The sequence below is a fragment of the Bombus vancouverensis genome, chromosome 5 (genome assembly GCF_051014615.1).
Source record: "Bombus vancouverensis nearcticus chromosome 5, iyBomVanc1_principal, whole genome shotgun sequence".
NCBI classification, from domain to species: domain Eukaryota; kingdom Metazoa; phylum Arthropoda; class Insecta; order Hymenoptera; family Apidae; genus Bombus; species Bombus vancouverensis.
This window is the reverse complement of record NC_134915.1, coordinates 5,673,151-5,688,037: the sequence shown is the minus strand read 5'-3', so window position 1 is coordinate 5,688,037 and position 14,887 is coordinate 5,673,151. Positions and strand designations below refer to the sequence as shown.

Sequence of the window (14,887 nt, the reverse complement as noted above, 5' to 3'; positions counted from 1 at the left end):
CGGCTTTGGGGGAATGGGGTTTGAATACTTTTGACAAGTGTTTAGCAAACAGGTCGGCTTTTTCTATAGGACTTCGCGCCCATCCACCTTGCGGACGGCGGATAGGTGGAATTATTTGTGGGGGGCGTGTGAGTTTCCTGGAGGCCTTCCATAGTGAGTAGTTGGAGTCGGCTGTGGGGGATAAGCTGGCGAGGTATTTATGGAAACAGTCGTTTTTATAGTTTTTTAAGGTTCTAGATAGCTTTCTAGTTGCGTTGTTTAGTTTGCGTTTGTCCTCCGGTGTTCTATGGGTCTGCCATACTCTTCTTAGTCTACGTTTTTCTGCTATTTTTTTTAGTATGTATTGGGGATATTCTTGTTTGCTGTTAGATGGCTTTGTCGGTGTGGAGAGGCGGATTGCGTTTATTATGCTCGTGTTTAAGTATTCCGTAGCTGCTTCGATATCTTCCTTTGTTTTTAGTGGGGTGAAGGCTGAGGTTGAGTGTGTAAAGACTTCTCTGAAGAGCTGCCAGTTGGTGTGTTGGTTGTGAATGGAGCCATCAGGTGTATTCTCGATGATTATTGAACTGACTGTTGCTATCACGGGAGAATGATCAGAAGAGAGATCAGCCGAGGAGTTGATCTGGACGTGTCTTGATGGGATATTTTTAGTTATGAAGAAGTCGAGAAGGTCGGGTATTTTGTTGGTGTCAGTGGGCCAGTATGTGGGTTCGTATGTGGTGAGGTAGTTGAGGTTGTTGTTTATTATGCTGTTTAAGAGGTTTTTGCCTCTTGCTGTAACCGGTCTGCTGCCCCATTGGATGTGCTTGGCGTTATAGTCTCCTCCAACTATGAATCTATTGCCCAGGGTGTCCAGGAAGTTATCAAAGTCTTCTTTGGCGATGGAGTGTCTGGGAGGGCAGTATACTGCTGAGGTGGTGATTGAGCCATGACAGTCTTCTATTGCTACGTTTGTTGCTTGGAGGTAGTCTTTCTGGCATGATGGAAGTTCGTAGTGCTTAATACTTGTTTTGATTATTATTCCGGTGCCACCGTGGGCCTTTCCGCTGGGGTGTTGGGTATGGTAGAATTTGTAACCATTTATTTTCAGGTAGCTCTTGTCGGTGAAGTGGGTTTCCGATACGAGCATTACGTCGATTTGCTGGTGTTTTAAGAAGAGTTCTAGTTCAAGTTTGTGTTGCGCTAGACCGTTGGCGTTCCAGAGTGCTATGCGCCTTGGTTTTATTTTGAGTCGGGGCGTGCTTATTTTTCCACGATGAGTGTTAGTAGCGATAGCAAGTGATTTATTTGCTCTGATTGTTTCTCTATTAGCTTTTCAAGCCTTGAGGAGTTGTCTGTGTTAGGTGGGTTGGGGACACTGTTTTGGGGAAGGTTCCTTTGGCTGTTCGGGTTATTTTGGATGCCTTGTACTGCTTGGGCATAGGAGGTTGAGGTGGAGATGAATTTGGTAGGACTGGGTGTTTGTTTGGTTGAGGGGGTTGCGGTAGTCGTGAATTTCGGCGGGCTGGGTGTTTGGTTGGATACCTCTTTTGCTCTGAGCTTAGGGTACCTGTTCGTGTATAGTGTTTTATATGCTGGGCAGCCTTTGTAGTTGGCAGGGTGGTCCCCTTGGCAGTGGATGCATTTCGCTGGGGTTTCCGGTGATTTGGCGCACTGGTCAGTGGAGTGGGTACCTGCGCATTTAACGCAGCGGAAAGTATGGTTGCAGTATTTCTGCGAATGACCGTAACTTTGGCACCTTTTGCATTGCACTATTTCTTTTTTCACGAGCGGTGGTTCGATCTTTACTATCGCGTTCATTAGGCGACTGATGTTGTAGATTTCCTTATTGTTCGGCTTTTGTTTAATGTCTAGGAAGAATAAGGATAACGGGTCTTTCGAGACTCTATGCCATATATTACTTACGTTGATGACTTCGTGGCCGAGTTTTGAGAGTTCGTATTTGAGTTCGTCTATGTCTGCTGAGTGGTGGATGTTTCGTAGGTCCACCCGGAAAGGCCTTTCCTGTTTGAGTTGGTAGGTGTGGAAGTTGGCGTTCAGGGTCCTAAGTATATTGGTGAGTTTTCTGTAAGCTTCTGGATTCCTCGGCAGTATTTTTACTTTATTGTTATTTATCTTTAAGTTGTAGTTCTCCTTGGAGATATCTCTCTCTAAGGACTTGATCATTGTTTGTATGTCTATGACGTCATCTACATACATTGGTGGGGGCGGGGCGATTCTCTGTGATTGTTGGTTTGGCGGCGGGTCTGCTATTTCCATGGTGTCGTTAGTTGATTGCAGTACGGCGAACCTGTTGTGGGTGTTTATTTGTATCGTTGATTGTTCGTTCCGGGTGTCGATCGTGTATGGTTTTGATGTTTCTATTTTCCTTTTCTTTGTAGTATTAGCGTCGTTGGTGCGGAGAGTTCTGCTACACTTCTGCCACGGTGGGGGGGTAGCACGGGGTAGCTGCGAGTCTGCTCCGGAGAGCCTGGTCGCGGTTGCTGGGCCATCATCGAGCTAGTTAATTCGGAATGAACAACTAGTCGTGAGGCTATGAGGCTATTATTCGGGTTGGGGTTAGGTGCGTGGGATTTTCTTCTCCCTAAAGGGTAAGGGACACTTAGCTGTGTTCTCTTTCGACGGTGGGCGACACGTGTTGTTTTCGGACTACGTTGGGCACTAGAGACACGTCTGCACGCTTCGGCACTCCACAGCGAACTCGATTTAATAGTACTGACTTTACGATCTTTCGCAGACGTGTCATAACAATCTGTTACCAAACTGGCTTTAAACACTTCTGTTGAAGTGGTTACCACTTCTAAGAAAACTCTACATCTGGTCTTTTTAGTTTTCTCAAACACTGAAGCCATCGACAGCGTGTAGACAAAAGACTGCGTCGAAGACAGACCATAGACAGTAGACAGGCGGCGTTGGCTTCGGGGTTTTCAGTGATTGGGTAACACAGCTAGCATGCGGATCTGGACCAGCTCAAATTGTATTCTTACTTATAATTACACTTCTATTTAAATATATTTTCTGCCTTACAATTTATCCACGAGTTTTCTCTGTTTACACATCGAATAACCTCAAGAACTTCAAACGTACGTTTGTATGAGCGGAGTTTTTGTTTTTAGATCATCAAAGCAGCCGTTTCTTATTACACGGTGATGAAAACGAAGTAATGAAAACGTAACGTAAATAAAGCAAATTACATAATTTGTGCGAGATGTTAGTTAATTAAAATATTTGTTATATGAAAGTGGTTGTAGAACATGACGAAACATAATTTATTACGAATTATACCAATGAAATGTACATAATTGTAGTTATTCGTTCATTTATTATCGAATTTGCTCATTACTCTACAAATTTTTAACACAAAATACAGTTACGATTATTAATTTTATGAAAACAATTAGACACTCTCAAATTCATTGTCTTCGTTGGTCTGTTGCAACTTATATTACAGTATTTTGCTTTTCACATTATCTTTAAAACTCTATGTCGTCGATGTACAATTGTGTATCTAGATATCTCTCGTTTCCAACATCTGTGACATACATAATATATGTAAGAAGTACATACGCATAACGAGGGTACCTGCTAGTTCCTTCTCCAAATGTAATGATTCAATATTCATGATGTATATGGAACACATACATTGCATTTGTGACGTATGATTGACAGTGAGTTAAGGACAGAAGCACTTTATCGTAGATATATTTTTCATGTGCGTTAAAAGGTTCCATTTACAGTATGACAGTAATGATTTACAGAAATGTCGAGTGTTCAGACTTAGTTAGTTGAGACTGAACTTTCATCATGAATAGAGCTACACTAGAGGCGCGATTCTTAAAGATAACGAAAATATTCGCGAAACTGAATGGGGTTTGGCCAGATCAAAATAAAGTAAAATTCATTTTATGGGCTATGGTGTATATTACTATGGGATCGTCTATCATTGTACAGGTACACGTCTATCAATTTATGTCGCAATCCACTAACATTCACAATACAACATCATAATGAAACATTCAACGATACTGACTTAAATTACCTCCCATTGCTCCTTTGTTTTAACCGATATGAAATGTAAATAAAATTCATGGATAGTCCTAATCTTTTACATTTCAAAACATAACTTTCAATTTTAAGAAAGCTTCATGGTAAAAAGAGTCCTGGACGATCATGTAAAAAGTTCTTAGAGTCCTTAAATAATTTTAGAAAGACATAATTAACTCTTAAATGCAATCATTACCGAAACTTCACACCTTGCGAATTTTGTTTTGATATCAATATCTCGTTTAAAAAAGAATGTTGTTTCTTTTAATAAAATCATGAATAATAATAAATACTTATAAAATACTTAATTTCTTTGAAATTCAAATGCCCGGTTTCTAAACTAAAAAATTTAAATAGCATTATCGCGATTTTCTTAATAATAGCCTTTATTAATAATAGATACAAGTACTATTTACAAATAATTAAGGATATACCATTGATTTCAATTCAAGGTAGCGAGAGTCATACATATAGGCAGTTTGGAAGTCGTGATAGAGCAGTCGTCCTTAATAGGTGCGGGATTTCTCATGATCATAAAACATGGTAACTATGTTCTGAACGCAAAGAAGGTAAGCAAATATTTGCCAATCACAACAAGATTCTTCTAGTTTGCACACCAACCTCACAAATATTATAGCTCAAGTCCCTTTTGAATGACATGTCCGAGGACTGGGCAATCGATCGTTTGGAAGAAGAATTTGCCATTATGGCCACATACGCTAATAGAGGAAGCATTCTTGCGATGTTCTACTTTGGTAAGTCGATATACGTACTTAAAAAAGTCAATCGCAATTTTAGTCGATAATCTCGTTAGACTACAACATGAACAGATCTGGCTAACAGTTATATATATAAACAACCAAACAACCAAAACAACATCTCCGCGGTTGCATAATAAATACATAAGCAAAATTGAAACATTAATATTAAAAAACGTTACAATTTTCAACGCAAAACACACAAAAAATGGCAATCTGATGGTGCTTTGTAATATTTTAATTAGAAAATGAAAAACTTGAAAGGAATATAGAAATGGGTACCGTTTGTCCATGCTAGAGTTCATTATCTTACATTTTATAATTTAATTAATAGACTGCGAATGTTTATGCATTTATGGGAAATTTAAAGGTGCTAAAATGCACGAAATTAACATCATATGTAAAAGTAGAAACTGTTCAAAGTATAGCATTTATTCTACAATTTCGAGAATGAAACAAACATTTGTTTAGGTTCTATCTTTCGACACGTTTTTGCCACAATAGGTACGTATATGCATAAACACCTATAATGAATTAAGGTAGCAACCATTTGCTTTCAGTAAACGCGTGCATATGTGCATTCCTTTTCTTACAATTACCATGGACGGCGCGTCTGGTGCACATGATGAAACCACACAATACATCATCACCAATGTTATACACTATACCAGCTTACTATTTTGTCGAAGATGACCGCAAATATTACTATTATATTCAAATGTATCTGGGCCTCTCTATATATGTGGTGCTCATCGTGTTCATCGGTTGCGATACTTGTTACATGGTCCTTGTGCAGCATGCTTGCGGATTGTTGACTGTGACGGGGTAAGCAAATCAAAAATTTCTTCCATTTTCCAAATTTTATTGAATAAATTGCATGTTTTTAGATACCGCTACAAAAATGCAATCAACGACCTTTCTCTCAATACAAAGGATTCCGAAAAGAAGGCGAAGGAGACATATGAAAGAGTACGCTTCTCCATACAGGCGCACCAGCGGGCAATAATGTCAGTACATATTAACCAGCGAATACAAATGTTATAATCTAAATTGAAAAATTTATGGTATAAGAATTCATATTTTATTTTCAATGATTTTGGTTACGAATAACTACGATAAATGATTTAATTATTTTTATTTACTGGTAATCATTATAGATGACAGAGATTGTTTTTGGTTACTTTCAATACTCAATTATACTTTCAACAATCGTCAACATTGAAATAGATAGATATCTTTTACAATTTCAGTATTTAATAAATCTCATGAATATTTAGTGATTATTGTTTTCCATTTAAACAAAAATTAACCTTCTCATAATTTTTAAAGTGATTACTATTCTTATTAGGTTTTATATATATTACTATATTTATTAGGTTTCCATTTTTAATCATGTATTTTCCCGCTCCTTTTTCGGAGATTTCTGTTGCCGAGAAACGTTTTTCTTAATTTTACTTGTGAAACAGGTTTCTGGAAAAAATCGAGAGCACACACGTTACATACCTTTTTATGTGTATGGGCATAGTAGTCTTGTGCGTTAGTATTACAATGGCACAGGTAAGCTTCTTTTAATCGACTTTATATCTTTGAACATGATTTATCAATAGATTGTCGATTGTTTGAAATTAGATCGCTACGATGGAAATATGTGTGGATTTTTACAAATTTATCAGCTTTCTGGTGATTCAGTTCTTGCATCTGTTCTGTCTAACGATGCAGGGACAGTTCATCATAAATTCGTCTGATGAGATTTATGATGCAATGTGAGTATAATACATATTATGAAAACTATTGAGATATGTACAATTTTGTGTTAGACTAGATTAGCCGTGTAGTAGTGACACACATATGTGAGTATGAGTGTATGGGAGCATGTGTGTGCACAGCGTCTCGACAAACAGATAAATGTAACTGTTCCGTTGGCGTAGTATAGAAGATGGTGAGACAAAGAGAGTGCTGAGACGCGTACAAATGTATATCGACGAAGATCCTGCAAATCGTTTATTAAATAAATCTAAAACTATTTTAATATAAATTCTAAGTATAATCTTAGTTTTCCTTTACTTTTATTTCGGCAATTAAGATCCACAATTCTCAACAACAACTTTATTTCCTTCCATTATTTGTAGTGTTATCAACTGCTTGCATGAATTATCAACAATGCAAAAGAAGTACAGATTATGCTTATGCTATGTATATTATTACTAGACTACATATATAATTTAAAGTACTTTAAACAATTTGCTAGTTCTTTTATTTATTTGTGATCTTCTAAATTGTCCTTTATAATAGCTTTTAGAATTAAGATAAAAATAAAATAATATTTGCCATTGGCTTATGAAAACAGAAAATTTCTAACTTATTTTCGTTTATTCGAATAGTTGTTCATGCGACAGAAATATTTATATTTAGTATAATGTTAATTTGTATTAATATAATGTTAATTTATAGATTATAATGAAATTTGTAGATACGAGGCATCATGGTACAACACGAATCCAAAAACGCAAGCGTTATACTTATTAGCGTTGCGGCGAAGTCTAACTCCATGCTATTTAACTGCTGGCGGTTTAATACGGTTGAACATGGAAAGCTTTTCAGAAGTAATGTATTAATAGTCTTATCTTCAATAATTACGCCGCATTCGCTGGAACAATATTGGTATATTTCAGGTGATAAAACTGTGCGTTTCATATTATACAGTGTTGAGATCAACATGAACAACGGATCGATATTCAGTGATTTGTGATGACTCCTTTATGTTAAATTAATCACACTAGATACGTTATTTGGAATGATCGTTTTATCAATACTATTACAATTGATGGTGTAAAATAACTTGATAAAACTGTCCTAATATTATCTCAATTCATAATACAGATACGAGTATTATCGAAATCAACAATTAGTAAATAACAGTTTCGTTTCTGCTTACAGAAACAAATAAAAATATTTGAACACTTGTAGAAGTTTTTTATTAATATATTACTATTTTATTAATATATATTTATTTTATTAATAATATATTATACGCAACATTTTGAAATTTCATTATTATGAATGTCAATATCCCTAAAATTTGAAACCAATGTAAAAATATGTATAAGAACTAAAAAAAGGGTTTGGTAAATAGTCAATTATCTATTATACGTATTAATGAATCTCAATATTTACTGGAACTATGCGTAACATTTATTATACTATTATTTAGAATAGCAATTCCAGCTATAGATTAATGTCGTGGTAAATATTTGTTTGCAGTAAACTCTTTGCAACTTTTATATATGTCTTTAAAGTAGTATCAAATGGTACCAATATGCTCCATTACAGTGTTGATGGAATTCCAAAATGTTTCGCATAATATGTACAATATATGCAGAAATGTCTTTATCGTATATCTATCGATTTAAAATGTAATAGGTATTACATATTATTTCACTTATCTGCACAATTCCATTAGATTTGGCATTTTTTATAAGTGTAAGTATCATGGTAGCACTAGCACCACTAAGAAAAATATTAGTATTAATCGTGGTAAGAAATTAAATTATTCACGCATACAGCATTGGACGCTTATTGATCTCATTGCAAAATATTAATTTGAAATCTGGATCGTGGGAGTAGGTCAGCTCAAACGTGGACGAAGCTCGCGACGCTTCTCACAGAGTGAATACAGACGGAAGACAAAATGTGTTTTCACTATTTATGGCTCAACGTAAAAGATAACAAGATTAAAATGCGCATAGTTCTTTTCGATCTTTAACTTCATCCCTATACTTCATCCTTTCACGTTCTGTTACCGTTCTACTACCGTTCAACTATCTACGCATGCAACTGTTCTTTCTCAAGCTTTTCGTTATCAAATTAATTTAGGATACCCGGAGTATCTATACTTACGTTAATCGTTATTAAGAATTACGCAAAGAATATTTGATGACTCTCAATTGTCTTTTTACACAAAATACATTTTTTCTATAAAATGCGATAAGAATAAGACATTTATCAGTAGCTAATGCTTCCACCGATTACTTACTTGCACGCCATTGTCAAAGATATACTTTAAAAACATAGAATTAATATAGGAGAATAAATTATTAAACCATCACTATGTTTTACAAGGGTCGCGATGACAGCAGGTACGCAGTACGCACTTTCGTATTTACAAGCATTGTTCCGATAGATTTCGCATGGTCGAAAGGAAGTGGAAGTGTACAGACCAATTCCTACCACTCAACAAATTTCGGTGTTATTCTTCATATGTCAGTCGTATACACGTCGTGCAATTTTTACGTTATTTTTTATCTTATTATGGACAAAACGACATTGGAAGAAAAGTACATGAAAATAATCAAAACATGCACTACGGTTGCCGGAATTTGACCTGATCAAAGTAAATATTCGGAACTGATCATGTCAACGATTATATACATTATTATTATGTTATCATCAACGAGCGATATATAACAACGCAGGTATGTAAATATTAATTTGTAATCGACTGTCCTCTATAGAAACTTTGATTGATTGATACATATATAAGTATCTACTATATTAATGAATAACTATATTGAATAATCATTCAGTAATCACACACCAGCATTGTGATGTTCGTCGAATTTCTCACAAAATTCCACATTTTTTAAATGTATTCTATACGTACTAATGTGACAATTTCTCTTTTGTTAAATTAATCGGTGGTTGATTGTAGATGGCAAACTTCGTGTGGTTCCTTAGTTTAATTCAAATTATAATTTAGTTTAGTTTAAATACCGTAATAGAGCAGGCGTGCTTCTTTAATTAATGCGGCAGCTGGGGCATAGATAAAACAAGAGAATTACATTATCAGTGGTGCGAAGGTAAAGAAATCTTTTGTTTCACTTCCCATTTTCTATTACTATTCTATTATATTACGGTCTGCCTAAAATCCACACGGGAAAATATGATAAGTTGATTTTTGTTGAATTTGTGACTTTTACATCACTGAGAGACTACAGAAAAGTATTTTGGTACGACATATTTGAAGAAGTGTATAATATGACAGATTCGAAATTATAAACCTTCTAAAAATAATGGCGATAAATGTTCTGTAAAAAACGAATAACATAATGCAGTATCGTAACTACTATAGTTAGTTTATTAATGATAAGTAGATTGAACAGGTGTTAATTGAACAGAAAATAATGTTCATTAAACATGAACTAATCACAACAAACGTATAATAATTAACACAACTAGGTAATTAATCAATGACCCTTATCAACGCAATCCGCACTCTTTGACATCTTAACTCGTACTGCTGTTAATTCGTTTATTGTCTTCTAGCAACCCCTTGTCTTTTGTCTTAGACTCAGGCTCAGCAACCGCTTGTTTATTATCTGCACCCCCCCCCAGGCTCCTCATCAACGATACGTATTATTCTGCATATTCTTAATGTGTATGAAAGATATTGTTGTATCAGGAAAGGAGAAGAGATACGACTTATTGTGCTTTACATACCTTGATGCATAGATTTTGATTGCATGAGACTAATCAAATTGCAATGTAAGATGCTACTTACCGCCATTTGTGAGGGATTAGTCAAATGATAGACTGAATTATGAAGTTAACATCATGACCGAGTACGCCAAAAGGGTACGGAGTATAGTAAAAACCATGTGAGCAATTCATTTCTTCATTCTGTAATTAATTTTATACATCTTTACAATCAATTTTCGGGTCTCGTTTCGTTTGTTCGCAACATTAAAACCACTAACTGTTATTGAATATAATGAGGGAAAGCGTGGTACAGATTATTCCGACTAAATGGTTTCTTATGCCACCACAATTAGAAATGGAATCAAATGGTACAGAAAACTTGGCATTTAACTTCTTCTGGGAATTTATATTGTAAACTCTTTGACGTTTTACAAAATTACAACAAGGAAGGATATAAATATTAGAACATTTAGAGAGTTATTAGCTGCAAAATTATTAGGGTTGTCTGGAAATATAAAAAATCCTTGTCTTCGACGGAGTTAGCGTAATATCGCCGTTCGCAAAAATGATTCCGGAAGAAGCATTAGACGCGCACGCAACCATGCTATGCAAATAAAAGACGTCGAATGGTCCGAACAAAGGCACAAAAGAATTTGAAGAAAACAACTTATTGTCCAAATCGTCCAACGGAGGTAACCGATGCTGTATATTTCCTAGAATTAGGACGAATAGGGATTTGGCGAAACCTGCTGGTCATGTCCAGACTAATAAAATATCTCGCTTTTGCAATCTCGCGACTTGATCCGCAATAAGGGGTAAAGGATACCGATCCGCGACCATATTTTTATTTAGTTCTCGAAAATCTACCAATCATCTATCTGAACCATCGTTCGCCTTCAGGAGTAACATAGGGCTCGCTAACGGTGAATTACTATTTTTTGCTCTAACTAATTCACTCATTCTCTCACGTACTGTTCTGCTGTTCTGCGCCCTTCCTCGCCAGGTCTATAAGGACTTCTTTGTACGGTGATGTTAGGATCAATTAATTATATTTCTAACTGGCCTATATTTACGCGAGTACATAGGAAATCCGTAACGAATGAAGCTTTGAATTTTTCGAGAAGAGAAATTCATCGACTTTTATCATTACAAGGTACATCAGTGTTACCTTCATTAATATCAATCCCGTTTTCAGCGGTTTTATTACAGACACTAATTATGTTTATTTTACACATAGCGACGCTACTTTGTGTAATATTACGTCAAAACCTTGACTTAATATTTCACGACCAATCACGACATCATATTTTAAATAACTATCAACAAGGACATAAAAATTTATCTCCGATGTAAAACCATTGATACATACAATGGAGAGGATTTGAGCTGTACGTTTAATACAAATATTTCTTATTCCTCGCATAACTACTATATCAATCGTTCTTTTGTCGGTTGTTGTCGTTGGTTGACGTGAGTTGCGAGTTGTGAGTTATCATTTAAAAGTTGCCTAATTGTACCGATTCAGTTGTTTTAGTTGTATTATATTAACATATTAAGAAATAGTTCTAGTTAAATAATCATGATTTCCTGTTCCATCGTTGTAATTAAATATATAAAATAAATGTAGTATCGTGGACGAAAGGCCTAGGAAATATCGGGCGAACTATAAACAATGTCGCGAAAAAGTCGAAGTACCGACAGGCCCAACGATGTATCGTCGGTCCTTCGGTCGAATAGTTACGCAAAAAAAAGGCCTACGTGATTCTGGCCACGAGCGGTTGCGGAGCACGTGCGTGGTGGGGCTAAGAAAATAGACAAAGGGACGCTAAGGAAAAAAAGACGAAGGAACGATGGGTGATTCGAAAAGCAGAGTGCGAGTCGAGAAACGGAGTTTGCGAGTGGCGTTGCCGAGAGAGTGTTGATTGCATTTGGTAAAAGTCGAGTCGTTATCTAGTTATTTAGTTGCGCTGTTTTCTGTACATTTGGTGTGAATAGTTCAGGTTGAACAACAATCGTCTTTTTCTGTCCGATTAACATCTCTATTGTCCATTCCTTGTAAATATACTATATCACGATATTACATAAATATGTCGGGTTATCATTAGGATTTAAGGCGCGTAACGATTCTTCGTTTGAATAAGCCATTGTTTTACGAAACAGAAAATATATTTACGCGAATAAACAAGATTTTACAAAATATTATGAATAATGAGTTTAATAAATGGTAAGATTAACAAACGATAAGTTTAACTAATAATTAGATTAAAGAATAATAAGTTTAACGAACAATAAGAGGAACGAATAATATGTCTTACGAATAATAAATTTAACGAATAATGAGATTAACGATTGATAGATTTTACGAATAATGAATTTAATTAACGCTATTAACAATGTTCCGGGGTTCAAACGAATCCACGGTCAACGGGATAACTCTTTACTATGCGTAGAATAATTTTAAACACAAAAATACGATTGCTGAGACACTCGGTAAATTGCTCGATGTATCACTTTCCAAGGCGATCACACGAATGATGAAAATCTTTTTCGCTATACGACTGCATTTGTTTGTTATATGCTCGCTGGAGGCATCGAGAAGGTTCCAATCGTTGTTGCTAGGCAGTTTCTGTCAAAAATTTGTTGTATACTCTTTGGAAACATCGAGAAAGATCCAAACGCCGTTGCTAGGCAGTTTCTGTCTGGAGATTGATTCCTAATACAACGTGTGTCCCATTATATCGACATCTCTAAAGTACAATTCTATGTGATTTCTAGGGAGAACAATACAACCGATCCACACCTTCGTCAGGCAAAACATTTATCCCGTGACCGTGGCTACGTTCAGCGACCAGTTGCCACCTCGAACCCACTTTCGCTTTCACAAATATCAAACAATTACAAATGACAATTGCTTAATTACAGTTATGATAAAATCTAGGCTAAAGCATTAGAAGGCTTCCTCAAAATTGCAAAGGGAAGGCTCCGGTTTTCCTTTCATCTCCGACAAATAAGTCACTATATTATGTTACAAACAAAAGACAAGAGTTTAGTTTGGGTCAGGTCATGGTATCCGGTCACTTGTGCCGGATTTCAAATTTTTTTTCGTGGGGGAAACCTTCATACGCACCCCGCGCCCTCCGGGGTTGTGACGGATTCGTACCGGCTAAAACCTCCACGGTGGTCGTCCCGAAGATTGGTAGGAGTGCCCTGGACCATCTACGTATTACTGCTGAGACACTACTTCGTCTTCTCCCTGATGGTGCAATCGGGAGCAATCCTTAGTTGATTGGGCCGTTATGAGGAACAACTCCTCCTAACGCCTCGCTGCCTGGGCCGCATTCAAGTCCGAGGGGGGAGGGCCAGACCATCCCCGGCGTGACGGCACCCTCGATGGATGATGACTACTCACCCTTTCCCTCTCGGCGCGCTCCTTTAAGAGCATGACTTGCTGGCAGTAGGAGCGGACGGCGATGTACTCCTGTTGCCCCCTCAGCATTGCTTCTACGACTGCCTCGGGGGCCATACTCTCGCCGATGACGAGTCGTAGGACATGGCGCGGTTCCTCCCATGTCGGACAGAACTCCAGCGTGTGCTGTGCCGTGTCTTCCTCTTTCTCGCAGTGGTGGAACGTGCTAGTTACCTCCCGCCGAATCCTTAGCAGGTACTCTCCGAACGTTCCGTGCCCGGTGAGCACCTGCGTCATCTTGTACGTCAGTGGCAGCCCGCCACGATCTCTCCAGGCCTCCCAGTTCGTTAGGACTGCTCCAACAGCCCGATGAGGCCGCACCGCGGCATCGGCGAGCTAACTGCGTCACCGTTCCCAATTCTCGAAACTTGCCTCCCCCAGGATGTCATGGACCAACTGGCCGGCAGAGGGCGTATACCCGCCCGAGCACAGGCCCTGCAGGTGATGATATACCCGTCGGAGCGTTAGGGCTCAAACGAAGGAGACGCCGTCAGGACAATCGCCGACGCATATGATAGCGTCCGGTATTCCCTTACGGTCCTGATGGCAGTCATTCTATGAAGCCTCCTCAACAAGAGTAGACTGCGTCGACTTTTCATCAGATCCTCCGCCTACACCGGAGCCCCGTATATGACCCGCGAGCGGATGACTCCTTCGTACAGTCGGCGCCTCCAACTCCGACTTCTGCCCCACCAATATTCAGCAGCAGTCCACATAGGGCGTTGGCTGTCGTCGTCACTTTGGAAACCAGGAGCTTGAAGTGCGGCCCGAGCGTCCATTGACTGTCGATGGTGAAGCCCAAGTATTTCATCTATCGTCCTACCTCAACCTCCTCTCCGCTTATGTCCAGACAGAGGTCGGGCGGTGAAGTCCCTCTACGTCGGTAGGCATAAAACCATATGGCCTTCGACTTGGCTGGAGACACTTTCAGGCTCAGTCTTCGTATAGACCGTATCACGCAAGCGGCGGCAAGCTCTGCGTGGCGCAGCTTCTCGCGCCACCAGCGTCCTCTGGCCAAGACCAATGTGTCGTCTTCGTAATAAACCATGCCTAAGTCTGGGGGCATGGGTTAACGAAGCACCGCGTCGTATCCAATGATCCACAGAATGGGACCCAAAACCGAACTCTGCGGAACCCCGCGTTC

The 14,887-nt window shown here is 38.0% G+C and overlaps 2 protein-coding genes across 2 annotated transcripts; one reads left to right on the top strand and one right to left on the bottom strand.

The window, feature by feature from the left end:
• Positions 1 to 3,804: 3,804 nt before the first annotated feature.
• On the top strand, positions 3,805 to 7,522 carry LOC117162188 (uncharacterized). The gene is made up of 9 exons (XM_033344064.2): positions 3,805 to 3,951; positions 4,497 to 4,613; positions 4,682 to 4,799; positions 5,363 to 5,627; positions 5,690 to 5,809; positions 6,269 to 6,359; positions 6,432 to 6,565; positions 7,273 to 7,405; positions 7,475 to 7,522. Exons 1-9 carry the CDS (start codon positions 3,805 to 3,807, stop codon positions 7,520 to 7,522), a joined length of 1,173 nt encoding a protein of 390 aa, XP_033199955.1.
• Positions 7,523 to 13,500: 5,978 nt separating this feature from the next.
• Positions 13,501 to 13,980, bottom strand: LOC117162193 (uncharacterized). Its single transcript, XM_033344067.1, has 2 exons — positions 13,687 to 13,980; positions 13,501 to 13,530 (listed from the first exon to the last, which is right to left on the bottom strand). Exons 1-2 carry the CDS (start codon positions 13,978 to 13,980, stop codon positions 13,501 to 13,503), a joined length of 324 nt encoding a protein of 107 aa, XP_033199958.1.
• Between the last annotated feature and the right edge of the window lie 907 nt (positions 13,981 to 14,887).